Source organism: Acomys russatus, chromosome 5 (genome assembly GCF_903995435.1).
Source record: "Acomys russatus chromosome 5, mAcoRus1.1, whole genome shotgun sequence".
In the NCBI taxonomy this organism is placed as follows: Eukaryota; Metazoa; Chordata; class Mammalia; order Rodentia; family Muridae; genus Acomys; species Acomys russatus.
Genome location: NC_067141.1, coordinates 79,293,481 through 79,320,585, shown reverse-complemented (window position 1 = coordinate 79,320,585; position 27,105 = coordinate 79,293,481). Strand labels below are relative to the sequence as shown.

Sequence of the window (27,105 nt, the reverse complement as noted above, 5' to 3'; positions counted from 1 at the left end):
ATCAGTAGTCTAGCCCAGTTAAGAGTCTGTACCCAGGGCCTACTGCGATCCTGTACTTTCATCTCCAAAGGCTGGGGTTGTGGGGTCAAGGCCTGAGTGGCAAAAAGCACGCGTCGGTGGTGGTGGTGGTGGGGGAACCTCGCTATGGAAAGGCTAGTCAGCAATGGGGCACGATGGGACACTGGAGGCAAAGGAGGGCCGCCTTGAGTTGGAGGCTAGTTTAAGGTACAGAGTTGAGACTTTTTTGTTTTGTTGTGTTTTTTTTTTTTTTGAGAGACAGGGTTTCTCTGTGTAGCGGCTGTCCTGGAACAAGCTCTGTAGACCAGGCAGGACTCGAATTTAAGAGATCCGCCTGCCTCTGCCTCCAGAACGCTGGGATCAAAGGCGTGTGCCACCACCGCCCGACTTCTGAGACTTTTTTGAAAAAAAAAAAAAAAAAAAAAGGAGGGAGAAAGAAAAGGGAGGAAAACAAAAGATGGGGGGAAAAAAAAGACAGAAAAGGGCGGACACACCCAGCCCTGCTCCGGGCAACAAGTTGGAGAGCGCGCGTGCGCAGACCAAAGTCCTTTATCGCGTAAGGCTGGCCGGGGGCGGGGCCTAAGCCGACGCGGGGGCGGGGCGCGCGCAGCCGGGCGGGCCGGCCCTCGCACCACGTGCCTCCCGGGCCGCTCCCCTGAGCCCCTTCCGAACGCCTGTCGAGGCTGCTGTAAAATGTCGTGAGGGACGTCGTCGCTTTGCGGCCGCCTCTCTCAGAACCGGAGCCTGGGAGTGCCCACCTCAAGTCCCTCCGCGCGGTTCCTCTGGGGGTCCTTCTGACGGAGGGCGGAAGCTGCCCGGCGCGCCGCCGCCTCTTCGCCGCGCCCGCGAGGGCCCCGGGCGATGTGAACTCGAGGCGGCTGCTGTGCTCCCAGGCCCCGGGCGCTGAGGTGGGCGGGCAGGTGCCTGGGAGGCCGCGGCGCGGCGGGATGGAGGAGCTCATGGAGGAGCTCCTGGAGGAGGAAGAGATGCTCACCTACGAGGCGATGATGGACGACCAGAACCACAACAACTGGGAGGCCGCCGCAGACAGCTTCCGGCAGCCGCCGCCGCCGCCCTCGCCGTCCATCGCGGATCCTGGCCGAGACTCGCCCCCGCGGGCGGGCTCCGTGGACAGGAAGGGCCCCAAGGAGGGGCTCCCGATGGCGCCTCCGCCCTTGCCTGAGCCCAACGGGGTGATCATGATGTTGAAGAGCAGCGACGCGGCCGCCGCGGTGGCCAAGGCGGTCCCCGCCCCCACCCCCAGCTCCACCATCAACATCAACACCTCCACCTCCAAGTTCCGTGAGTTTGGCCTTTTCCCCCCATTCCTGGCCTCGCCGAATCCCCCCGCCCTGGGAGCTGCTCCGCCTCCTTTGTTCCAGGCATAGGTGTCTCCGTCTCTCCCTCTCTCTCCCTCTCTCTCTCTCCCTCTCTCTCTCCCTCTCTCTTCCCCCTCTCTCCCTCTCTCCCTCTCTCCCTCTCCCTCTCTCTCTCTTCCCCCTCTTCTTTCTTTCCCACCCATGTTCCGAGTCTGCGGCCAGTGCCCGGCCTACGGGCCTGGGCTGCTTGTTAGACCTGCGCACGCATCCCTAGATGATGCTTCGGACAACATCTTTATACATTAGCAAGCTTCTGGGAAAATAAGGCAGCCTTACATTTCGTTAGCGAGAGGTCTTTCGCCCTTTTTCCCCCCTCCAGCCAGAGAGCAAAGTAATCTGACAACTTGTGTTATTGTATTCTTAGCCGCCTGTACTTTAAACAATTCATGAATCTGGACGTTGGACTAAATCAACACTTTGTTCTCTGTGACATTTTTGCATCCTGTCACGAAACTTTGAGTCGCTTCTTAATAGGGACTGCTGATGTATACAGTCACTTTCCAGAGAAGCAATTCAGCAAGTGGCCATACCCAGGGCCCTGCCGAATGTGAAGTTTGTATCGGTCTGCCTTAACACTCATTTGCAGGCAGAAGACAAAAAGTAACCCCAAAATGTTCACAGTTAGTGTGCTTCCATAGCTAGGAAGTGAATAACGTGGGTGCTTTTTAACCTGGGGGCAGGGGTTGTAAAAGGAAGTGACCATTACTGGTAGCTAGGTCCTTGTTAACTGCAAGTTGAAAATGACATCTGTTCATGTAACTGGAGATTTTATTTCTAGTTAACCAATTTTATAATAATATATAACAGCTATAACAGTAATTGCCCTCCTAGCTGTGAGGAGAAAATTATTTGTTCTGATTCAAGTGTGTAGTCATAACCTTAGGAAGAAAGAATTATGGGGATAGCATGCAGCCTTTCTTGCCTTCAAGATACTGCTTTAGGCAGGGACACTTTCGTGTGGGTGTAGATAGGAGGTTTGTACGTGGCATATTTCTTCATGTGCATACACAAGACAGTCCTTTACAAAATGCAGTTTGTGTGTTGGCAGTTATATTGTGTAACTAGACCTTATAAGGCAGCGTGACTTACCTTAAATACTGAAGGAAGTTTGGATTAATGCTTAAGTAAAACTTCTTAGATGAGTTAAGAAATGAGCATTAAGAGTAGAGACTATCAGCCAAACCAAAAGATTCTTTCTTGAGAAGATTAATAACCTTGGGGTTTAGGAATGCAGCCCAGTTGAGGGTGCTTGCCTAGCACCCTGGGCGCCCTGGGGTTGGTCCTGACCTGGTGGCTCACAACTGCAATCCCAGAGCTCTGGAGGTAGAGGCAGGAGGATTAACATTTTCATTTTCCTTAGCTGCATATCCTGTTAGCCTGTGTGTGATACATATGAGAACCTGTCACAAAACAAAAAGGTTGGCAAGCTGTGCAGACCTATTAAGTTGGTCAAGGAGAAAAGTTGCAAATAAATGAAAAATAAAAAGACTATTAGAGTTTAAAAGGTTACTATATGGTAATAAATTAGAAAAGGCAAATGAAATATGTCATTGTTAGGGAACAGTTATCAGAAGAAAGTGTGTGCTGACCTTAGGCTTGTAGTAATAGTGATGAGGACTTTCCCTTTCAAATCTCTGAGTCCAGATAGTCTTGTACACAAACCCCATCAGGCTTCAGTAGCCTTTCCTTTCTATACAGTGTAGAACATAGGGCACAGAAGCAAGACAGAACTAAATCCTCGAGACCATTTTACGGAGTTAGTTCTGAAGCAGGATAAGATTATTAACGTGTGCTAACCTGTTAGCATAGAAATAAAAATCCTGCATGCTGTTAGCTCCTTAGCGCTAACCATGAATCATGATTCACCGTTTGTCCTAGTGTTTTGTTTTTTCATATAAATATATTGCGGTAATTTATCTCAGTAGATTGGGGGGAAAATCATGACTTGATGACTTTAAAATGCCAATCAGCCAGCACCTACTTATGATAAAAACTCCGGCCTGGCATGGTGGCACGCGCCTTTAATCCCAGCATTTGGGAGGCAGAGGCAGGCAGATCCCTGTGAGTTCAAGGCCAGCCTGGTCTACAAAATGAGTCCAGGACAACCAGAGCTACACAGAGAAGCCCTCTCTCAGTAAACCAAAAACAACAAAACAAAACCCCAAAAACAAAGACCTGTAGCTAATAGTAATAATAATAATGGGAGAAAATTTCAATATATATCACTCCCCATGGATGCCCCGTATTTCTATTATTCTTTAACATGTTAAGAAAAGTCCTGGGTGCTGGCATGGTGGCCCACACCTTTAATAACCCCCACAGGGGAATCTTTATGAGTTCTAGGTCAGCCAGGGTGGCATAGTGTGAGACCCCTCTCTCAAAAGCAAAAACAACAAACCCTTTACAGTAATATCCTTTATCAAGAACCATTGAAACCAATAGAAACTCAGGGCAGATAGATTTAGGTGGAAGATAATATTTATACTAGTAGCAATAGTGTCAAAAAATAAATGTCTACATAATAGTTCAACAAAATTAAAGTGTCTGTAACTAAAATAACCCCAAAATACACAAGACTTTTAAAGTGAGACAGTGAAATTTTAATAAGGTACTAAGGAGGCATCTAGCTAAATGGTTCAAATTTCCATGTTCTTGAATCAAATTATTATAGGAATACCCCTTTTCTCTGTTTGAATCTAGAAATTCAATTTAAATACCACCAATATTATGTTTGATTTGTTGACAAACTAAGTATTGTTGGCTCTAGGACTTGTGACAGCACTGGCTCTGTATTGTCAGTCTTAAAAGTTTAACCTGTGTCTTTCATTTACATGTGTCTTTGGCTTTTTCAGGTGCTTTCTAGTCTTATGAAACTGTTCAGAGCTGATGCTTGTTTCTTAGGTTGTTTGTTTTGCTGTGTTTAAAGATATCCCTGTGAACTTTGGACATGCATTCTGAATTTTCTCTCCCTATGCTTAGTGTTTTCTGACGGGTAGATGTTTTTAGTTCTGATGTTAACTGATTTTTATCAGTTTTTTCTTCTATGGCCTGTGCTTTTTCTATACTGAGAAATACTTGTGTAAGTCAAGGCCAGGAAGATTTTTTTTCCTGTATTTGTGGGTTGAGTTTCTAATCTGTGGCCTGAAGTGTGTGTAGTGTGAAAATGGCATTCTTTTTCCTCATACATGTTCGGTTGTGCCAGAAATATTTGTTAAAAAACTACCCTTGTTATTTTGGCTTTTGTAGGAAAGTAACTGACAGTATATGTATGGATTTCAGTTCTGTTTACAAACCCCTTATATGGTATATCATGTTGAGGGTTGTTGTGTGAGGAGCTAGGTGTTTTTATATGGTGGAGTGCCTGTCTTTATCCTTGGTGGTGTCCTGTATCTTGAGATTTCAAGGTTCATTGTATACTGTATCTTTTCCAGTTCATTTGTTTTTAACCTAAAGTGCTTTTAAAAATATTTACTTGTGGCAGCCTTCATCCTACCTTCTTTCCTTCCATCATTTCTCCCCATCCCCTTTCTGTTTTCTTTCTTTCCTTTGTTTTGTTTTATATTGTCCCCCCCCCCCCCACAGAAAAGGTTTCTCTTGACTGTCCTGGACTCAATTTGTGTTTGATAGGCCTCTAACTCAGAGATTCACCTGCCTCTGCCTCCCCCTGTGCTGGGATTATGGATGTCTAGCCTTTTCTGGTTTTTGGAGATGAGGGTTTCTTTTTAGCCATGGCTGTACTGGAACTCATAGACCCTGAACTCAAGAGATCCATCTACCTCTGCCTTTGAGATTTAAGGAATGACCATTCTGCCCAGCACGATTTTCTCATTAGCATGGGGACAGGTCATGAGCCCCCTCCCTCCAGTGTCTTTGTTTCTTTTCTTTTCTTTTTTTTTTTTTTCTTTCTGGTTTTTCAAAACAGGGTTTCTTTGTGTAGTCTTGGCTGTCCTGGACTTGCTTTGTGGATAGGCTAGCCTCGAACTCACATTGATCCACCTGCTGGGATTAAAGGCTTGGGCCACCACACCCGGCATGTGTCTTTGTTTCTTATCTTGACTGTCCTGAGTTGTTCTCTCTGTGATATTTCCCTCTTTTTTGGATACTTTTAAAACTTCCCATTTACTTACTTATTTATTCATTCATTCATTCATTCTGACAGGATCTTTTTTGGCCCACACTGTCTTTGTACTCACTTTGTAACCAAGGATGACCTTGAACTTCTCATCCTACTGTCTCCACCCAGAGAGGTCTGGGAGTGTGCCCAGTTTATGCCTGCTGATTGTCTAACCCAGGCCTTCTGAAGCACTCTGCCAGCTGAGCCACATCTCTGGCCCTGCTTTATCTTTCTCAGTGTCAGCAATTTGACTGTGATGTTCCTTGGTTTTTCTGAGCTTTTTGGGTTTAGAATTTGTCAGATTGCCTCCCTTACCCCCCCAATCCCAGTTCCACTTGGTGGATTACTTCTGCCTTATGAATAGTGAAACACTTCACTTCCTTTTTTTGTTAGCTCTTTGTACAAAGATAGTTCTCTAAAAACTCTGTGTGTGTGTGTGTGTGTGTGTGTGTGTGTGTGTGTGTGTGTGTTTTCTAGAGGATGATGACTTTATGGAATTATTTCTCTGACTTTATGTGGTCCTGTAGACTGAATTCAGGATGCCAGGCTTACAGGGCAAGTTTATGTGCTGAGCTATCTGGTCAGCCCACAAAGATAGTTTTCTGTTTTGTTTTGTTTTGTTTTTTCTGTTTGTTTTTGGTTTTTCGAGACAGGGTTTCTCTGTGTAGCCTTGGCTATCCTGGACTCACTTTGTAGACGAGGCTGGCCTTGAACTCACAGCGATCCACCTGCCTCTGCCTCCCTAGTGCTGGGATTAAAGGTGTGCGTCATCACCATGCACAGCATACCACAAAGATAGTTTTTGTTTTTGTGAGACAGGGTTTCTCTGTGTAGCCTTGGCTGTCCTGGACTTGCTTTGTAGACCAGGCTGGCCTTGAATTTGCACAGATCCTCCTGCCTCTGCCTCTTGAGTGCTGGGATTAAAGGTGTGCGCCACCACTGCCTGGCTACTTACTGATCTTTTAATTTTTTGTATCTGATCTGTTCATATAGATTTATATGGGAATTCTGACTGGTGAAGGCTGACATCAAGTCTAGGTGTTGTTAATTGAGCAAATCTTAGGTGGTATGGTGAGCAGAAACTCTTCAGAAAGCTCACCTCTAAGGACTTTGATGCACAGTTAGCTCCCTTGGTGTTCGGCACTCTTAGGATCCATTCCCACATGGGTTCCCAGGTGTCTGTCAGTATCGGTGTTGAAGTCCTGTAGGTTCTTACGGAATGTTACTCACCTCTTTTTCATTACTTCTGGGGAGACACTGAGACAGGTGGACATAGAGTTAGCAATTTGGGGTCAGTCAGACTGGTGACTGACTTCTTTTCCTTGGTTCGGAGTTAGTCAGTGACTAACGTCTTTCTCTCGTTTGGAGTCAGCTGGTCTTTTCATTTTATACCTAAATTCAAAAACTTTTTAAATTCAGAGACTGCAAGAGGCAGCCAGTAAGGACAGGGGAGGGAGACAAGAGTTTCTTCTCTAGACGCTCAGGGCTGGCTTCACTACCGCTGAATTTTTAAAGGAAAGCTTAAAATGACTCCCCCCCCCCCCCCCCCCTTCTGTAGTCAGGGCTGTAGAGTGATTTCCTTTGATCAAGGAATCAGCTTACATGCAGATAGGCTGGCCTCCTTTGGAAATCTCTATAAGCTGAAGTATGTCTGTTTATCTGAGAGATCTGATGTTGGAGCCCTAAGACTGTTAACTTATTTGTGAATATACAGGGGAATAAGAAATTAGAGAGGGAATGGATGAGGCAAATGGCCTCAACAAACTTTAATGCCCTGGTTACACTTCTTATACCCTGAGCAAAAGCTAAGTCAAAGAAAGAATTACCTTATAGTCCAAAGGATTTGTCACAGAGACAGATAAACCGTTACAGTGGGAGGGATATTAGTGATTACATGTTTCAGTGGTAAGCTAAACATTTCTATATATAGCTTACATTCCAAGATGCAAAATAGATTTAAAACAACAGTATTTTATGTCATAAACTGAAAAGGCATAAGTGATTACAATGAAACAGTTTGTATTTTTTGACATTAAGGTTTGTACTTAATTTAGACATTTCTTGGTAGCCCCACTATTTTCTGAGTTCATAGGAAGTTCAAACCAATTTGTATATACTTAAGGTACATACCAGGATTCGTTGTGCCATTTCTAGAGTGAAAGCTTATCTGAAGCCACAAATCTGTCTCAAGCCTGTCTCCTAGTGAGGCATCTGGAGGTCCACAAATGTATTTATTGCAGCTATAAACTTTCAATCGACTATTTGACTTTTTACCTTCTAAAATAGTTTGAATCAAATCAAGATTTCTATTATCAGGAATTAATTCATCTGGATAGCAGTACATCTTCATAAAGATCCTGTAGGAAGTTTGTTCAGTCATTTGTTCATTCATAAATACCATGACAGATTTTTGAGAGATACAGCAGCACAGAAAGAAGGTGTCAGAGGCTGGAAGCAGTTCTGGGGTGTGTTCTAGTACAGACCTTGCAAATACTGGACTACCTTCCAGAAAGCCCGCATAACTACTGAACCCCCTTTTTTTCCTGAATGGCTTCTAACAATGTATGAATACATTTGGCTCCCGACATTGACATGCATGTGCACATATATGAGTGTATATGTGTAGAGGCCAGAGAAACAACCTTGGCCATCATTGATCTGAGGAGACTTAGTGACCACAGCACTAATAATTCTTGCCCCTAGGTGAGCAGATAACTCATAATATTTCAAATGGAACCTAATGAGATTACTCTTTTTGTTTGTTTATTTGGTTTTTCTTTCTTTCTTTCTTTTTTTTATTTTTTTGGTTTTTCGAGACAGGGTTTCTCTGTGTAGCCTTGGCTGTCTTGGACTCACTTTGTAGACCAGGCTGGCCTTGAACTCACAGTGATCCACCTGCCTCTGCCTCCCTAGTGCTGGGATTAAAGGCGTGCACCACTGCGCCCCGGCTATGAAATTACTCTTTTTTTCAAGTATTATCTAGAATTTAACTTTTGAATTAAAGCTGGGTGTAGTAGTACACACCTTTAATTCTAGCACTTGGGAGACAGGGCCAGGCAGATCGCTGTGAGTTCAAGTCCAGCCTGGTGTACAAAGTGAGTTCAGGACAGCCAGAGCAACATAGAGAAACCCTGTCTCCAAAAAACCAACCAACCAAACAAAAAGACTTTTGAATTGATTTTAAGTATTAGCTGATTTTACTAAATCTAACATTTGCTTTTTGGTTGTGAGGGCCTTTTCTTTCTTGAGACAGGGTTTCTCTGTGTAGTCTTGACTGTCTTAGACTCACTTGTAGACCAGGCTGGCCTGGTACTCACAGTGATTCGCCTGCCTCCACCTCCCAAGTGCTGGGACTAAAGGTGTGCGCCACCAGGCCTAGCTTAGTTTCAAATCTTTTATAAACCAACTGAGTTGTAAACTGTGCAAATTGCACACTGTAGGTTGTTAGGCACTTTATAAAGTTGTCCTTATCCCTTTGCAGTGTGTCTCAGTACTATAAACTGGCCTCCTGGTTTTGCTGACATTTGGCTGTTAGCCTTTGTAGATCTATAATACAGTTACAGATGTTATAATTAGACATTTGTATGGTATTTTATTCAGCAAGTGTTTATTGTATGGCCAAGTAGTGTTTCAGCTTCTGAGGTAGACAGATGATCCTGAATGAACAATTAAAGCTTTGGAGATGGGGTTTCAGATTTTTAGAAGTCTTTAGAGAGTCTACAGCATTTTGGGTTGAGGAAGGGAGAATGAATACTCAAGATTGATGGTTTGAACTCCTGACCTTCTTCATCTCTCCTGTCTTAGAGTATTATTGAAAATCCTGAAACAGCAGTTTCATTAAAGATTTTTTGCTGTTATTAAAATGAATACAAGTTTATGGGGGTGGTGGTGGTAGAGACAGCTTAGTGGTTAAGAGCACTTACTGCTGTTGTAGAAGACCTGGCTTCAGTTCTCAGCACCTACATTGAGTGGCTCATCATCACTTGTAACTACAGTTCCAGGGAATCTAATACCCTTCTTTTGGTCTCTGTGGACATCTGCATGAATGTGTCCTACATAAACACATGCAGGCACACACAAATATGCACACACAAATACAGACACACACACACACACACACACACACACACACATTTATTTATTGTCTCCCTGAGTCCTGGAATTACAGGCATATGCCAGTGTGCCCGGCTCACAATAAAATTTTAAAATACGGTTTTACACTTGAAACACACAATTGTGTGGGAAGATAGAATCAGAAGTCTGGAGCAGTGCCCTTATCCTGTTCCTAGAGTTGTTTTCCAAGAGTCAGTTCTTTGATAGAATCAACATATGTTGTGATATTTACCCACACATATATTCATGTGTTATGCTATTGTTGCTTGACGTCTCATGATTAAGGTATTTTGTCTCTGCAGTCCTTTAATACTACAATTTTTGGTTTAATTAAAGACTGTATTTACTGAAGTGCCAAAAATGTACCCAGATTAATCTCTTTGATCTAGAACTTTGACATACTTGTTGAACCTACTCTATTTTTATTTTTATTTTTTAAGACAGGGTCTCATTGTAGCCCTGAATACCCTGGAACTTAATGAGATCTGCCTGTCTTTGCCTTTCAAGTGCTGGAATTAAAAGCATGTGCTAACATGGGTGGCCTGAGCACACCCTTGTAACTTTTCAACAGCTTCATTCAATCCAACAGTTAGTGACTTAGTTTTTGCTTATGAAGCTGTCGGTTCTTTTTCCTTTTGGCTCCTTAGGGTTGAGGTATACTTGTCACTCAGCAGCTGCAGCTTCTTAAGTAGGCATAATGACTGCATATACTTTGCCTTTCTCCTCTCTCTTGTCTTGTCTGTCTGTCTCTCTGTCTCTGTCTGTCTCTGTCTCTCTGTCTCTCTCTCTGTCTCTCTCTCTTTCTCTCTCTCTCTGTCTCTCTCTGTCTCTCTCTCTTTGTGATAGTAAAGACAAACCTAGGACATGCATGTGTGCTCTCTAACCTTGGCCTCTGTCCTCACATGACTTCCGTTCTGTGTGTGTGTGTGTGTGTGTGTGTGTGTGTGTGTGTGTGTGTGTGTGTGTGTGTGTGTCTTCTAAGACATGCATGTGCAGGCAAGGCCCCTGCTGCTCAGATACATCTAACCTTCAGCCCCTATGGTTGCATCTGCATTCTTTCTTGGTACATTCCTGTGTGGGTATGCACGCATGTCAGAAGTCTTCCAGTAGGTTCCTCATAAAGTGTTAGATCTTGCCTGGGTTTTTTAAAAAAAGAGCTGCATTAGTGTAGAGTCATCTCCCCCCCCCCCCCCCATCTGCCCCCCTCCCCCTGGGTCTCACTATGTAGCTCTGGCTGTCCTGGAACTCACTATGTAGACATACTGGCCTTAAACTATAGAAATTTGTCTGCTTCTGCTTCCTGAGTATTGAGCTTAAAGGCTTGTGCCACAGAATTCTTAAGTGAAATTTGCTCTGGAACTTTTAAAATGTTGCACCCTGGCTTTAAGCTTGCTGCCTGTATTGTGGTATCAGATGCTGCTTTGACTTTAGTTCTTTTTTTTTGTTTTGTTTTGTTTTTGGTTTTTTGAGATAGGGTTTCTCTGTGTAGCCTTGACTGTTCTGGACTCCCTTTGTAGACCAGGCAGGCCTCAAACTCATAGCGATCCACCTGCCCCTGCCTCCCAAGTGCTGGGATTAAAGGCGTACACCACCACTGCCCCACTTTGACTTTTGTTCTTGTGGAGGTTTCTGGGATACTTTCTGTTGTAATATGTCAGTATTTATTTTCTTTTACATTTTTCCTGTTCTCTTCATTCTCTTGGATTATTGGTAGACATATAGAATTTCCTGTTAGTGTTGTGGGTTTTTTGTTTTTGTTTTTGTTTTTTTGTCAGCGAGATTCTGCTGTCTTCCGTTTCTCTTAATGATCTGGGAAAGTTCCCTGATGATTTCTTTATTTTTCTATTAGATTTTGGCTGTATTTTTAATTTTAGAAATGCCTGGATTGCTTCTTTGTCACAGCAGTTTTTAATTATCTTTTTAAGATCATACTTATTATTGTGTGTTTTGGTGTTCGTGTTAGCATGCTCTTGTGTATGCAGAGCACACGTGGAAGTCAGAGGACAGCTTGCAGGAATTGGTTTTCTTCTTCCACCACATTGGTTTCAGGGTTGAATGCAGGTGAGTCTCAGACATGTTGGTGAGCACTTTGAGCCTTTTGCCAGCTCTGTTTGCATTTGCTTGACAATAGTTAGACACTTAAAAAAGTTTCTCCTATTTTTTGAATTATCTTTGGCTTTAGCTTGTCATTTTTTGTTCTGTTTTTCATATCAGTGAAATTTGATCATCCTTCACTGTCCATTCTTATTCAAACTTGAAAAAGACTATTTGGTAGGTCTGTGTTTGCATAGACTCATCAGATGGCAAGCTGCTGTTTTGTTGAAGAGCTGCCAAGTGTGAGTATATGAGTGTCTTTCTTTGGGGTGTTTGGTTTCCAAGAAAAGGATCTTCACTCTGAGAAAAAGAAGAGATGGGTAGGTGGAGTAGGAAGTAGGATATTTCTCTTGGCTGAGGCTCTCACAAGTACAGAGTTAGTGTACAGAGATAGTGGACAGTTATGACCTCTGCGTGGTCTACCAACTCTGGGCTTCACAAGCCCCTGTCCGTGCATGCATCTGCATAGGTCTTCAGTCCTAAGACTGTTCTCCAGGTTCCAAACTCTCCTCTAACTTTTCACTGTTAACCCAAAGTTGCCTAGCCTCAAGTCTTGAATGTTTATAGGGCTCCCCCTCAGCACCTGTCTTTGTTCCATTTTCAGAGCTCAGACAATTTTGGTTTCAAAGCCAAAGCGTAATCAACCTGTTGAAATGTTAGGAGACAGTAAAAATTTTAATGTGGTGGCATACTTGGAATTAGTCTAATTGAGAGCAGATTTTCTATTTTAGATGTGTATACTTTGGTGAGAGTTTGAATTAGATGGACTTGTTACCCACTAGATGTCATAGCCCTGACCATTTTATACATGTACTGTCATGTGGATTTTTGTTTATAGCCGTGTCTCAGGTTCAGATGAGATGGTAGAATTATAGAGCAGTGTTGGTCAGTGCCTTTTAGAAACAGATTTCCATTTTACCAGTAGCCACTGCATCAAGTGCTGGTTTCCTTTCTTTGTTTTTTTTCTTGAGACAGGGTTTCTCTTTGTAGCTTTGGCTATCCTGGATTTGCGTTGTAGAACAGGCTGGCCTTGAACTCACAGAGATCCGCCTGCCTCTGCCTCCCCAAGGACTGGGATTACAGGGCCCAGCATAAGTGTTGGTTTCTTAAACCATCTTCTGTTGAAGGCAATTCTACTATCCTAGTCTGCTCCTCAGGAAGAAAGTGGGTTCTAAGCAGTAGAGCAGTAATGATGTAATTATCTTACAAGCTTTACAACCTTTCAGTGTCTGGGAAGAGGCACTTCATTTGAAGTAAAAGTATGTTAGATAGCAGCAGGTAGTTGGCTTGTTAGAAACAGACCACAGTGTGTCTTTGGGGGCAATTGAGTAGCATAGAATTCCTAAGGAACATGTTAATGAGGACCTGAGTAAAACCAAGATGTCAGTGTTATCTGGTGTATGCTTATGTCAGTGTAACTCTAGAACTTACAGAAGAGTGACTTTATAGTAATCGCAGTAGACATTTTAAGTTCTCTATAGTGTCTCCAAACCCTGAATTTAGATGTCCCTAAATACTCAAAACCTTTATATAGAATTTGGCCAAGCAGAAATATAGCTTCACTAGGTTTCATATAGTTGCCCTCTTCTCTTGGCAAAGTGTGTGGTGCAGAGTTGGATTTTTCTCTACCCACAAGAACATGCTATTTATAGTGGGCAGTTTTTGTTTTTATTTTAACTTTATTTTGTTTTTTTGAGATGAGATTTCTCTGTGTAACAGACCTGGCTGTCCTGGACTCAGTTTGTAGACCAGGCTGGCCTTGAACTCACAGAGATCCACCAGCCTCTGCCTGCCAAGTGCTGGGATTAAAGGTGTGCCACCACACCCGGCCTCAGTTTTTGTTTTTAAATTGGCCTGTTCTCCAGTAACAACTAATGGTCACTGTTCTGTGTTGCTTTATTTTCTTTTTGTTTCTATTTTGCGATGATTCTCCTACTTCTGCTTCTGCAGTGCTGAGGCTGCAGGAATGCCTCCACATCTAGTTATGCTTTATGTGGTGCTGGGGGTCAACCCAGTGGTTTGTGTCTGCTTGGCAAGTGCTCTACCAACTAACCTACACCCTAGCCAAGTTATTTTCCTTTTCATCTAGGGATTTTAAATACTTCCATTTGTTTATTAGATATATCATCTTGTTTTTATATATTATCTTGTTTTTGTTCTGACCATTTGCTCCCCTTGTATTTCCTTCCCACTCTAAAGATTTTATCCTTGGCTGTTAGCTCCTCTGACCAGTACTTTAAAGACTTCATTCAACCCTGCTTGATGGAGGGAGCAGAACGTTCCGCCTGATGTAATGATGACTGACTGGCTTGTTATACTGAGATGAGCATGCTGTGATAGCAAGTGATAATTTTGTTTTAGAAAGCATCCATTTCTCCCTGGTCCATCCCCTCTATACCTAGTCATTAGTTACAGTTAATTTAAAAAGCTATATTTCAGATGCAGTTTAGCTTGTTTTATTTTAAAATCACTAAGTTGAAAGTCAATACTAGTTAAGGTGACTTTCCTGGTGGAGAATAGGCTACCAAATGGAACTTTGGTGAGTTTGCATGAAAGCACTTCCTGGCTGCTCTTTTAATATTGTCTTCGATATACTTATTTCTACATTTAATTGACCACAGTGCAAGATGACAACAGACCACTTACTAGCAATCCAGAGAAGAAAATAGATGTGATCTTCCCTGGCTAGAGTGAGTTGTGTTTGATACAGGGCAGTGGTTCTCAGACTTGAGCAATCTTTTTTTTTTTTTTTTAAGATTTCTTTATTTATTATGTATACAATATCCTGCCTATAAGCCAGAAGAGGACACCAGATCTCATTATAGATGGTTGTGAGCCACCATGTGGTTGCTGGGAATTGAACTTGTGACCTTTGGAAGAGCAGTCGGTGCTCTTAACCTCTGAGCCATCTCTCCAGCCCTGACTTGAGCAATCTTGAGAGTCATCATGGAAGGACATGTTGAACAGATTCCAGGGTCTCTTGACTATGGCCTAGGGTGGAGTCTGACACTTTCTATGACAACCTTCCTTCCCCATGATGCTCCTGCTCTGGCCATCAGGCTTTGGGAGCCACTGTTGGAGTGGAATCATCAGTCTGCATCCGATAGACCAGCCTGGTGAAAACACAATGAGGAAATGCAAAAAGACTGTAGAGTAGGACCAAATTGATGTACAGCAAGCAGCCCATGTGAGAGTGAATCCCAGACAGCAAATCGTGTGCCTGGGATTGTCTTCCTGTGAGCTTTGTTTTGTTTCACTAAGTTAGTCCACTTCACAGACTACCTATCAGCAGTTCAGAGTTGTGCCTCTAGCTTTTAATTTCTTTCCTATGGTGCTGTTTCAAAACCCCCTTACCTTCCCCAGGAAGGGTTACTCTGTAGACCAGGCTGGCCTGGAACTTAGATCCACCTACCTCTGTCTCCCAAGAGTGCTGTGATTAAAAGGCATCAGCCACCATGCCTGCCCAGCCTATGTTATTTTAATAAGTTATTTGGTTAGTGAAAGTGCCTGCCTTGAGTGGCACATCTCTAATTAGTTTCCTAGTTTTTTGCAGCCGTATAGTATCTTCCAAGTCCTAGGTTCCAGCAATTTGTGTTTTAGATTTAGTTTCATTTTGTTGTAGCAGTGGTCAATTTAATTAATTTTGCAGTAGGATTCAGGTTGTTTTGCTATCTTTCCCATATGTATTTTGAAGTATCAGCTTTGTGGCAGCTGTTTATTTTGAACTGGAATGTCTCTTTGTGGACTCACATGTTTTAGTTCATTGCCTTTTCCTTCCCTCCCCCCCATCTCTCTTCTCTCTCTTTCTCTCTCTCTCTCTCTCTCTCTCTTTTGAGACAGGGTTTTTTTTTCATGCATTCCGGGTTGGCCTTGCACTTATTGTGTAATTCAGCCATCCTTTCTCACCTTCAGTGTTTCAAGTGCTAGTATTACAAGTGTACAACCATATTAGGCTATAAAAGACACTTAAAAAAAAAAACAAAAGTAATAGGGATTGCACTTGGGGTTTCACACATGCTAGGTGAAGTCTCAGCCACTGAGCTTAAATTTCCTAAATAGAGGTTTAGAATGTTAAGTCTGTAGGAGAGTTGCCTTTCCCCCTCCATTCAGTGTTAGGGAGAGTCAAACCCATGATCTCCTACATGCCAGACAAATGCTGTATAATTGAGCTATATATATCTCCTCAGCCCTCTTTTAGCTTTGTGTTGTCAGAACTCTTCCTGCCCATTCTCTCAGTGTTGGCTCTGTGATTCATTTGTCAGACTTGTCACAGTTCCATTTCATCTTTGCCTCTGTATCCTACAGCTGATTTATTGTATGGCCTTACAGTTTTGTTGGTTCTGACACTAATAGCGTGGTATATTATTTCAGCTTCATATAAGGCTTCTCATTGCTCTGAAGATCTCCTGTTAGCCTTTTATAGATACGCCTTTTCTTTATTGACTCCTTGGCAATCGCTGATATGTTTTTATCCTTAAAGTTTTGCCTATGTTTATTATATACATGGAACTCTTACAAGTATGGAGACCTTTGGATCTGATTTCTTTCATTTAGCACCCCTCCCCCACCATAGTGTTGCTAACAGGACCCAGAGCGTCTCATATACTAGGCAGTAGTCTACTGAGCTACAGCCCCAGCCCTTGCAGAATGAACTTAAGATTATGCTGTGCTGAAGCTCAAGGTGTTGGCACACAGCTGGAGCCTCAGCCTTCGGGAGACAGAGACAGGAAGATCAGGAGTTGATGGTCATCCTTGGCTACATAAAGAGTTTGAGGGCTACATGAGACCCTGTCTCACTGGGGGAAAAATCTACTGACTCATGTTGTTTCCTGAGTCAATAAATCATTCTTCAAATGCTCTTTAGCATACATTTTATAGCAGTTAAAGTAAATTGATTTAGAGGAAATTGATAATGATAGCAGCGGATTAAAAAAAAAATCTCGACCCTTAATGGCTAAAGGTTAGATGTTAGGAATGTACTAGTAAGGCTTTTCCTGACCTGGCCTCTCTGTTCACATATTCTGGAAGAAGCCACTTACTTAACCTCCCTGCTTCCCGGTTTTTGGTATGATTATACCGAAGATGCCTGGTCTGAAAGTTGTTAAGCTTTTATCTACCTAGGTATATAGGGATCCCTTTAACATGAGCATCTTGCTCTAAAGCACTTGACACCCCTGGACTTAGGAACAGCTTACTAAGGCTTTGGAAGGACCTGTCCACTGGAATGAGATGAGCTTTCAGTGCAAGGTTTCTACGTCATGTCTTTTTACTTAGGCTTGTCATATCCTAGGTCTTGGAGTACAATTTAGTGTGCCTGAGTGGGACTGGTGACACCATAAATCTCAGCATATTTTGTGGAAGCTTCTTTTGGGACTACAGCATTACTTAAATCCAGTCATTAGGTAGATTTCTCCCAGGGATATCTATAAAGACTAACTTTGGAAGGCCATAGTTCGTGGAATCTTCTTGTGGTTCAATAATGGCTCATTATGACACATAATAGCAATAATATGTATTTGAAAGTCAGAGTATATTTGAGAGTGCTTTACTGATGATCGAAATGTACAGCAAACTGGGAAGCAACCAATGGCTGCTTAACATTCCTGCCCAGATTCTTTGTGCATTATGCTCTCACTCTTCTGCTCATTCTGTCTGCACAGTCTCATATTCTCTCTCTCTCTCCCTCCCCGTCTCTTTCTCTCTCTCCCTCTCTCTCGCTCCCTCCCCCCTCTCCTCCTTTTCTTTTTTGACACAGTGTCATGAGTTGTCTCAGAGCTCACTATGTATATCAGACTGTCCCAGAACTCAGAAAGACCTGCCTGCCTCTGCCTCTGCCTTTTAAATTTCTCTTTTTAAAAACTGAAATGGGATGGGTAAGTAATGGAACAAGGATTTTGAATGAGTATATATTTACTGTAAATTTGTATTTCCATGTGGAACATAGTAATGTTTATTTTACTTTTCCTTATAGTAATGAATGTTATAACAATTGAAGATTATAAGAGCACATACTGGCCAAAATTAGATGGTGCCATAGATCAACTTTTAACCCAGAGTCCTGGTGACTATATACCTATATCCTATGAACAGATTTACAGGTAAGTCACTTTAATTTTTCTGAGTTTGAATGGGATTTGATTACTGACAACACAAATGTGATGTATAGAGTGTGTAAGATGAAGTTGGTTCTATCTATTCTCCATACTGCTGTATTGGAGGTTTGCTTCAGACGCGGTTATCAAATCAAGACACTCTGCTAACTTCTGCCTCTGTCATATGCAATGAAAAACCTCAAAACAAACAAACAAACAAACACACAACACACACACACACACACACACACACACAAAAGAAAAGAAAAGAAAGAAAGAAAAAAAAGAAAAACTCTGAGGCCAATGAGAAAAACTAGAAGAGTTTCTGCGGTAAAAACACATGGTTTTTAGGGAGATCTTCGTTAGCTCTGTCGCTATGTACTGACATGCAGTTGTAATTCTCTTTGATGTTTTGTTACTTGCTTCTGGTAAATGGAAGCAGCTAATTAGGAACTGATGAGTGCTGAACAGTGATGGAGGAAGAGACAGCTCTGTTTTCCCCATAACTGGTGTACAGGAGTATGTATTGCTAACAGCTTCCTCACTGTTGGCTATGACTCTTATCTTGACATGTGTTTTTTAAAAAATGAGAGAGGAGCTGGTTTATAAGGAGTTACCATGTTCAGACGGTAGGTCCTCCCTCAGTTATGCCTATCTAATGTGTACCACTCAGGTCATTTGACATGACTGTGAGGGTAGACTGTTCTTAGTTTCTCGTTTATCTCCTGTTTGAGGCTGGTGATTTGTATTTTGAATTTATGCTTTAACATGGGGTTGTGCGGAATGCTTCTTCATTGACTTGGTTTCTGCGCCCTTGTTCCCTCTTGCAGTTGTGTGTACAAGTGTGTGTGCCAGCAGCACTCAGAACAGATGTACAGTGACCTGATTAAAAAGATAACCAGCCACTTAGAGCGAGTCTCCAAGGAGCTGCAGGTAAGGGGCTGAGTGTTAGGGCTGGCTGGCTCGAGGGTTTCTGACAGGGTGGGACTAAGCTGTCATGAACAGTTGGCATCTTGTCAATGTGGTTTAACACACGAGTCTATACTTTGAAGTTGGATACTGACTGAATGATCTAATCTTTAAAGTAGATTGAAAATTTGACATAAATTATGGACCTTTTTACTCGGAATAGATTTTTGTTCCTAACTGATCCCACTTATCACCATGTCAGCGGTTCTTTTACTTAAAACCCTGTTTTTCTCTGTTTACTTTACCATTTGGTGAAATGTTTAAAGAGAAGTTTTAATATATCTTCCTTTTTGAATTTATGTTATCTTTCAAGAATGAGTGTTTTGCCTCCTAGTTTCTAAAACTCTCAGGGTGAACAACTGAAGGCAGCTATTGGCAAACCCTTGTAGATGATTTTAATATCTGGGCAACAGCAGAAACCCCCAGTGGGCTGCCTGGCCTTCTGGTCTTCCCCTCAGACACTAGCTTTGTGCCAGAGCAGATCCCACTTGGATGCTGGTGTAGAAGTAACAGGATCTAAAAACTCACAGTAGGTGACCAGGGTTCACTCCAAGGTCAGGGATGGTCCCACAGTAGGATTTGCGTTTGATGTGTTTGTTTTTGTTTTCATTTGATCTTGTGTGTCTGAGGAGGTTGTGTACATATGTGCCACATGCCCTTCTTGCTGCAGTTGGTTTTCTCCTTCCACTGCGTGGGCCTAGGGCAAACTGAGGTCCTTAGGCTTCGCATCAAGTATCCCATGTTTACATGCTGGGCCGCTTCAATGGCCCAAGGGTTTTGTTTTTTGTTTTTCCTTTTTTTTCCCTCAATTATAGCCAGAGCTACATTTTCTTTTCTTTTTTTTTCCTTTTTCTTTTTTCTTCTTTTCATTTTATATGTGTTGGTATGTAGGTGTTAGATCCCTCAGAACTGGAGTTATAGACAGTTGTGAGCTGCCATGTGGATGCTGGGGATTGAACCCAGGTCCTTTGGAAGAGCAAACAGTGCTCTTAACCACTGAGACATCTCTGCAGCTCCCACATTTTCTAAAATATACAACTCCACCTATTAAATTGTTTTTGTCATCTTTTTGTAACTGAATACAACATATTCATTAACACATGTATTTATATTATTTATATGTATGTATTGTATATAAGTTGTAGATGAAACCCAAAGCTATTTATTATGCTTTAAATAGTTTGCTTTTTGATTCTTGACTCCTTTCTCCCTGAGTTCTCACCTACTGGCAGCTCTGTCTGTCTTGTGTACTTGTCAGTCCTTTGGTCTCTGTCACTGTCCTTTTACAAGTGCTTTGCTGATTGTTCTCCCTACTTCAGGACCTAAGTTTATTTAGCCAGATTTTGATTGATTGGTCTTTATTAGTTAGAAAGCTTTTAAAATAATAACATTTTGATGAACAGTCAATCTGGTAAGTAATGTTGTCTGGCTGTTCAAAGAGGTACCAGGTTACCTGACTCACAAGTTTTAGTCATATCTGTGTCAGTCTGTGTTTCCTCAGCTAATACAGCATTTTATAAAACTAAATTTTAACTTCCTATTAGAACGGACTTATTAAAGATTAAAACAAGTTAGCTCCCATCTCTTTTAAATGTCATAAGGAAATTCAAATTGTTTTGCTTTGCTTTTTTTTTTTTTCTGTATCTCCAGAGTATTCGAATTCTTAGATTTTGATTCACAAATGCATGGAAATAGCTACATACAGAAACTTGTACCAGTTTAGCAAGTTATATGCTAGTTTTTATTTTTGTTTTTTGTTTCTGAGATAGGATTTTAGTATGTAGCTCTGGCTGATCCAGCTGCTTAGTTTTCCAAAGTTCTGTTTAAATTTGTTGAAATCGCCATACTTGGGCTGAGGGCTTGGACTAGGACTTGCAACATGCCTGCTGAGTTTGAATTCCTTCTAATGGGTAGGTCACATGCACAGCCAGGTTGGACTGCCTCAGGCTGGATATCCCACGTTCATGTTGGCTCCTCTCTTCTCTCTTTCCTTTTGCTTCTGAGAGATGGTCAGTTAGTAGACTCTCATACCAGCTGTTGCTAGCCCTCTGCTCTCACCCTGCTGACATGTGCTCCAATGCAGGCTTTTCTTGTTTGCCTCTACATACTTCCTTCAGTGGCCATGCTATGTATGTGTGTGCCTGTGTGAGGGGGTGGGTGGGTGACAGGGCCTCACTATGTAATTTTAGCTGGTCTCAAACTTAGAGAAATTTACCTGTCTTTGGTTCCAGAATTCTGGGATCAAAGCTGTGTGCTGTCATGCCTAGCTTGTCACATATTCTTGTTCAGAAACTTAAAAGATACTACCACCTGCTTCAATTGATCATAGTTGAATTCTTTGTCATTATTTTAAAAAGGACAAAATACAACAACAGGGAAAAAAAACCCTCTAAAATGAAAACAGCTGAGTTGTTGGGCACGGTGGCTCACCTTTAATTCTAGCACTCAGGGTTAGGGTTAGGGTTAGGGTTGGGCAGATCTCTTGAGTTCGAGCCAGCCTGGTCTATAGGACAGGACAGCCAGAGCTACACAGAAACCCTGTCTTGAAAAAACAAACAAGAAAACAAAACAAAACAAAACAAAACCCAAAACAACAACAAAAACAGCTAAGTTGGTTTATTTGTTACAAGTGTTTCTGGTGAGAACTTGGATGTAGCTAGCACTTTCTGTCCAAGTATGCAGGCATTCTGTTAGTGCTGTGGTGTGCCCTTGATAAGAGGTGATTTGGTTCACTCCTGCTGAGAACATGTTTGGGGTGTTTTTGTTTTTGTTTTTGTTTTTTTATTTTGTTTAAAAAACAAAAACAAAACAAAACAAAACAACAACAAAAACAAAAACAAGGCCAGAATGCAACAGAGAAGTAAGGAAAACTTCAGATTGAGTGTAGCTTGACATTTGAACCACCAGCCTGCTAGGGCTAGGGCCTCTTCTGGAAAGGGAGGAGGCCACTGTACCCTGAAACATGCATGTGCTCTCCTGTTGAGCTGCTTCCCCAGCTCCGGACCATGCAGTCTACCACAGCTCTGATAGACTTGAGTGACAGAAATAACATTGATCATCGCCTCATCAAACTGAAGGGATAGATCCCAGCAACAGTAAGAAGGGCAAGCTGTGGACTGACCTTCCTCTCAGAAACTCCTATCATCTGGTAGATTATAACGATCTTGGCTGAATGACACTGTTAGCCATGAGGAACAAAAGTAGATTCTCTATGGAGAAGATATTTTTCTAGGCATGAATTGTGAATTTTTCACAATCATGGTCTGGCATTCTATCAGAAATAACCAGAGTGTGAGATTTAGGTGATTGTAAAGTCTTGAGAAATATCAGACAAGAATTGAGAATTCATCATTAGCAGTCTTTTAAAGAAATAATATAAAATCTTCTTCTGATAGAAAGATGTCTCAATATGATGGTTTTTGATTTATCTTTATTTTCTATCATGTTTGGTTATTATGTCTTAGAAGCATCTTTAATAATGAGAAAAAGAAAGGGACTAGATCCAGAGGGGAGGGAAGGGGAAAGGAACTGAGGGAGTAGAGGATGGGGAAATGTAATCAGGCTATATTGTATGAGAAAACAATATATTTTTTTTCTTTTCTTTGTTTGGTTGGTTCTTCAGCATTTCTCTGGGCAGCCTCGGCTGTCCTGGACTCACTTTGTAGACCAGGTTGCCCTCGAACTCACAGAATCCGCCTGCCTCTGCCTCTCAAGTGCTGGGATTAAAGGTGTGTGCCACCACGCCCAGCTATATTTTCAATAAAAGGAAAAAAAGTATTCTTTTAATAGAAAGTTGTTTATAGGTGAAGACTTGGTGATTCAGGTTAGAGTTGAAGGAGAGTAACAAAAAGATAAAACAGATAGTTTATATAAATTGCAAGAATCTCATTTTAAAATTATTTATTTGTGTATGTGTTTCTGATATAAAGGCACCTGGGGTGGGGGCAGGAGGCGAGGAGACTCTCACACACCACAGTGCACATGTGGAAATTAGAGGACAGTTTGTAGGGGTTGATCATCTTCACCATGGCAGTCGTAGGGCTTGAACTTAAGGTGCCTTACCCACTCAGCCATCACTAACCCAAAAGATGGTAATTATTTCTTAGAGGGTATAAAAGATACATGTAACCAGAGCTCATGGCAGTAGTATATCAGGGTTTGGGAGCAAACTGATTTAAGATCTTTTAAGGACCCTGTATTATTCAAAAAGTAGTAAAGTACTAATTTAGACTAAGGCAGAGTTACTGTTGGGATTTGCGATGGTTCCACAAAGTCACTCCAGGCAGTAGTTTCAGGTCCCATGTGGGAGATTTTATTAGGGAGAGGTTACAAAGACTGTTTCTGGGTGAGGCGGAGAGGAGAGAGGGTCGGGGAAGGGGATGAATCCTCTTCTAACGTGACATGCACAGACATGCGCAGGGAGAGCACATGTGGCTTATGTGGTGGGGACGGGGGACGATGGACTGGGACAGTCGGAAACGTGTCACATCTTTCTGGCTAGTGATGACCTGTCCTGCTGTCGCTGAGCTTCTGGGGCTGGCTGTGGAAATACCTGTTGTCCTGCTGTTGTCAGATCCCCTGGGGCTGCCCGTAGACATGACCGATGATTAATAGTACACTCTGTAATCTTGAGCTAACCTCTGAAGGCATGGTAAAAGTAAATGTAACATGATAACGGGAAGAAAATGTAGTGAGTCAAAACAATCAAGCCAAGAAAGGGAGGAAAAGGGCACAAGAACTGATGAGGCACAGAATAGAAGTAACTTAAACTTTGGCCTCTTTATTGTTCATGAAATGCTAAAAGCTGAGTGCTGCATTAAGAAGAAGCAGTAGTCAGGCATCATGGACTCCTGCAGCTCAGTCAACCTCAGCCTAGTTCAGGCAGTGAAGAAGATGGCAGCACCAACAAAGGTTTGTCATGGAGAAGGGACATGGAGAGGACTTTATGGGCAGAGGTTTCTCTGGAGACGTGTGGGCTTACCCAGGTCTTAAGTAGTAGTCATGTGAAGAAGACTGAGAAGGATATTCCAGTGGGGTTGGAAGGGAAAGAAGCCGAAAAAGGCCGATCAGATTGACATGGTAGAAGCCATTGGATGACAGGGATTGCATCTTAGAGCATCAGTGTCACAAGCATCTGTGATCCATTGGAGTAGGCAGGAATGTGTGGAAATGCTGACTGTGCTGGGCTAACAGGCCATCTGCAGTCCCAGAATCTAATGAAAAACTCTGGAAGGTAGGAGAGGTGGTTCAGTGGTTAAGAGCCCTTGTTGCTCTTGCAGCGGACCTAGGTTCTATTCTCAGCACCCACATGGTGGCTTCCATCATCTGTAAGTCCCAGGGATCAGAGGCTTTCTGATTGCTCTGAGCATCAGGCTTGCATGTGGTACACACATACATGCAGGCAAAACACTTATACACATAAAAACAAAACAGCCCAAACCTGGAACAATTTTAGACTTTCCCCCAGAAACAACATTGTATGGGGCCAGTCCCCACTGATGTTCGAGGTGTCCTGGTGAAAAAAGGCTGGCCATATTGGCACATGCCTTTAATCCAGCACCCAGGGAGCAGAGGCAGGTAGATTTCTGTGACTTGAAGGTTGGCCTGGTCTCATAGTGAGTTCTAGGCTGTCCAGGGCTGTAACAGTGAGAATAACTTTGGCGCTTAGAAATGGCATAGCTGCAGAACCCAGACAGATCATCATTTCTGTTTAAAGAAAATGTTAGGTGCTCAAGACAGTGTTTAGACTACTTGATTTGACTAATACTTAGTGTCTGTATGCTAGGCTTTGCTATGCAGTGCTTAGTGCTAGGGTTATAGGAAAATTACAGTATGGCTTTATTCTTTAGCACTTTTTATGGAAAGGTATAATGATCATTTTAATATTCTGAACCGTCAAGTGACAGGGCTAGTTTTCTCTACTGTAAACCTTCTCAAATAGGTCTCTGCCACTTTCTGTCCCCTTAATTTAAGCCCTCTTGGATGCTTGACTAGACAATAAGAAACGGTGTCTTGTGTCTTGGCTTCATACTTGACCTGGTCCACTTTGATTCTCAGACTTTTCATGCCACACCTCTTCTTAGTCCTGCTAACTCCATCCCCTCAAGAGCCAGGCAGCAGCCTTTGAGGAGGGATCAGGGCTCCTTATGCACATGCGACATGCACAGCAGGGTTTTTTCTTGTGAGTTTGGGCGAATTGCACCTTTACCCAGTCAGATCTTTTTCCATCTGGTTTCTTTGCCAGTAGCTCCTTCCTCCTGCCAAGGAAGCATTCTGTTGGCCTGCTGGGGTTGGTTCCACTTTGAATCCACTCTTGTTGGCAGACTATAATGTGCTTTCTTTACCTGTGTGGTGGTTTATGTTGCCACTGCCATGCGTACTATTGTGCAGGTGGGTGTGTTTAACTACCCATCGGGATGCCATCTTTGAAACAATGTGTGTTTTGAGAGCAACCATGCTAAATTACTCATGCTGGTGTCTGCCAGCCTAGCATGGTCTTGAATTAGGACTCAGGAGGTGAATGCCCCAGTTGTAGTGCTGCTGACCTTGCTCACAGTCCCCCCCCCCCCCCTTGTTTTTTTTGGAGATATAGTAGAGTTGTACTCATTTACTGCCTTGAAATTAGGCCCCAAGTGACTTCCTTTGGCACATGAGTTGTGACTGAAAGTAGTGTGTATGTGAACACAGGGTACACTGAGGGTTGGCTCTGCCGTTCCCTGTGTTGCTGCGTCCTGCTCCTTTTAACCCTGGTCTTCATGTAAGGATAATGTGGACCAGACTCTCAGCACAGGTATATAGCATGAGTGAGCAAGAAAGCTGCATTTAATTTTATTGTCTCTCTCTCCCCCGTGCCCCCTCCCTTCTGTGTGTGTGTGTGCGCGCATGCGCGCGCCAGACTTTACTTGCTTGGTTATTGGGTGTTTTTGTTTGTTTTGTTTTGGTCCTTTGTTGTTGTTGTTGAGACTGGGTGGGTTTCATTGTGTAGCAGTGTAGACCAGGCTGACTTCACAGAAATTCACCTGTCTCTGCATTCCAAGTGCTAGGATTAAAGATATGCACCACCATGCCTGGCCCATGTTTTGCTTTTTACTTGGGTCTTCATGCTTGTGCAGTAAGTACTTACTGAGCTGTCTTCCCAGACCTTACAACTCATTTTTTATTAAGATAAATGTCACACACTCTAAAATCTACTTGCTAGCACATACAGTTCAGTGGGGCTTTTGTATAGTCATAGAGTTGTCCAGCCATTACCACTAATTTCAGACATGTTATCCCCACTGAAAGGGATCGATTACCTTTTAGTGGTCACTCCTCTCTCCTCCTCCACCCTTGGTAGGCACTGAACTTGTCCTATAGATTTGCCTGTTCTGGGCTCTTTAAGCAAATAGATGGCACACTGTGTGGCCTTCTTGTTTTCAAGGGTTAGAACTATATGATTAGTGCCCATTCCTTTTTATGGTCAAGTGACACTCCATTGTATACAGAACACAATTTGTTTAAGCTTTAATGTAAGTGACTAGGATTTTGGTTTTGTTTTAACCCTTGCTTTGAATGATAGACAACATTTAAGATGAGTTGTACAATTTGGCTATGTAACTGAATTTAATGAGTATAACATTCTTTATTCATAGAACTATCTTAAATGATGCTTACACATTGGACGTGTGTGTGTACGCGTGCGCACGCACACGCGTGCACCCAGAGTCCACTGGAACAATTGCGAAGTACTTTTCTCCAAGCACTAAAGCTTAGGGTACTTATCGAATTGCAGTGCATCTTCACTTTAACCTCCTGAGCATTGTGGCTTTTGATGTAGGTCATACTCACTGACCATTAACAGTTGGTCATTGTCAGTACTTTGGAGCTTATACTGTGTAATGTCCATTGAGGTTTTTAAAGCAGAGACTGGAAAGACAATAAAATGGGGGACTAGCGTGGTATTTGTTTTTATTTTATATTCATTGGTGTTTTGCTTGCAAGTATGTCTGTGTGAGGGTTACAGACAGTTGTGGGGTACCATGTGGATGATGGGAATTGGAACTTGGGGTCCTCTGGAAGAGCAGTTAGTGCTCTTAACTGCCAAGCCATCTTCACTGCCCCTACTAGCTGTTTTAACTAAAAGGAAGTTGACCGGGCACACTTAAAATACCTTAATAAAATTAGTCATTTTGGTATCTTTTAAAAATTTAAAAAATTTTTATATATACATTTATATTATTACACACATATAAAATAAACTACATACAGCAAGAAGAACCACGAAACAATCAGGAATTAAATTAATGTTACATTCATAGTGTTTTGGCTATTTGTATTTGGCAACCTT

At 42.4% G+C, this 27,105-nt stretch overlaps 1 protein-coding gene across 2 annotated transcripts in view; it reads left to right on the top strand.

Moving 5' to 3' along the window:
* Positions 1-854: 854 nt before the first annotated feature.
* The window catches only part of Cacul1 (CDK2 associated cullin domain 1), a 51,150-nt gene continuing 24,899 nt past the window's right edge, over positions 855-27,105 (top strand). For both annotated transcript variants that reach the window (XM_051146871.1, XM_051146870.1), the window contains exons 1-3: positions 855-1,320; positions 17,690-17,816; positions 18,641-18,743. In XM_051146871.1, the coding sequence (XP_051002828.1) occupies positions 966-1,320; positions 17,690-17,816; positions 18,641-18,743 (585 nt within the window). In that variant the 5' untranslated portion in view covers positions 855-965. The remainder of the gene's footprint in view (positions 1,321-17,689; positions 17,817-18,640; positions 18,744-27,105) is intronic.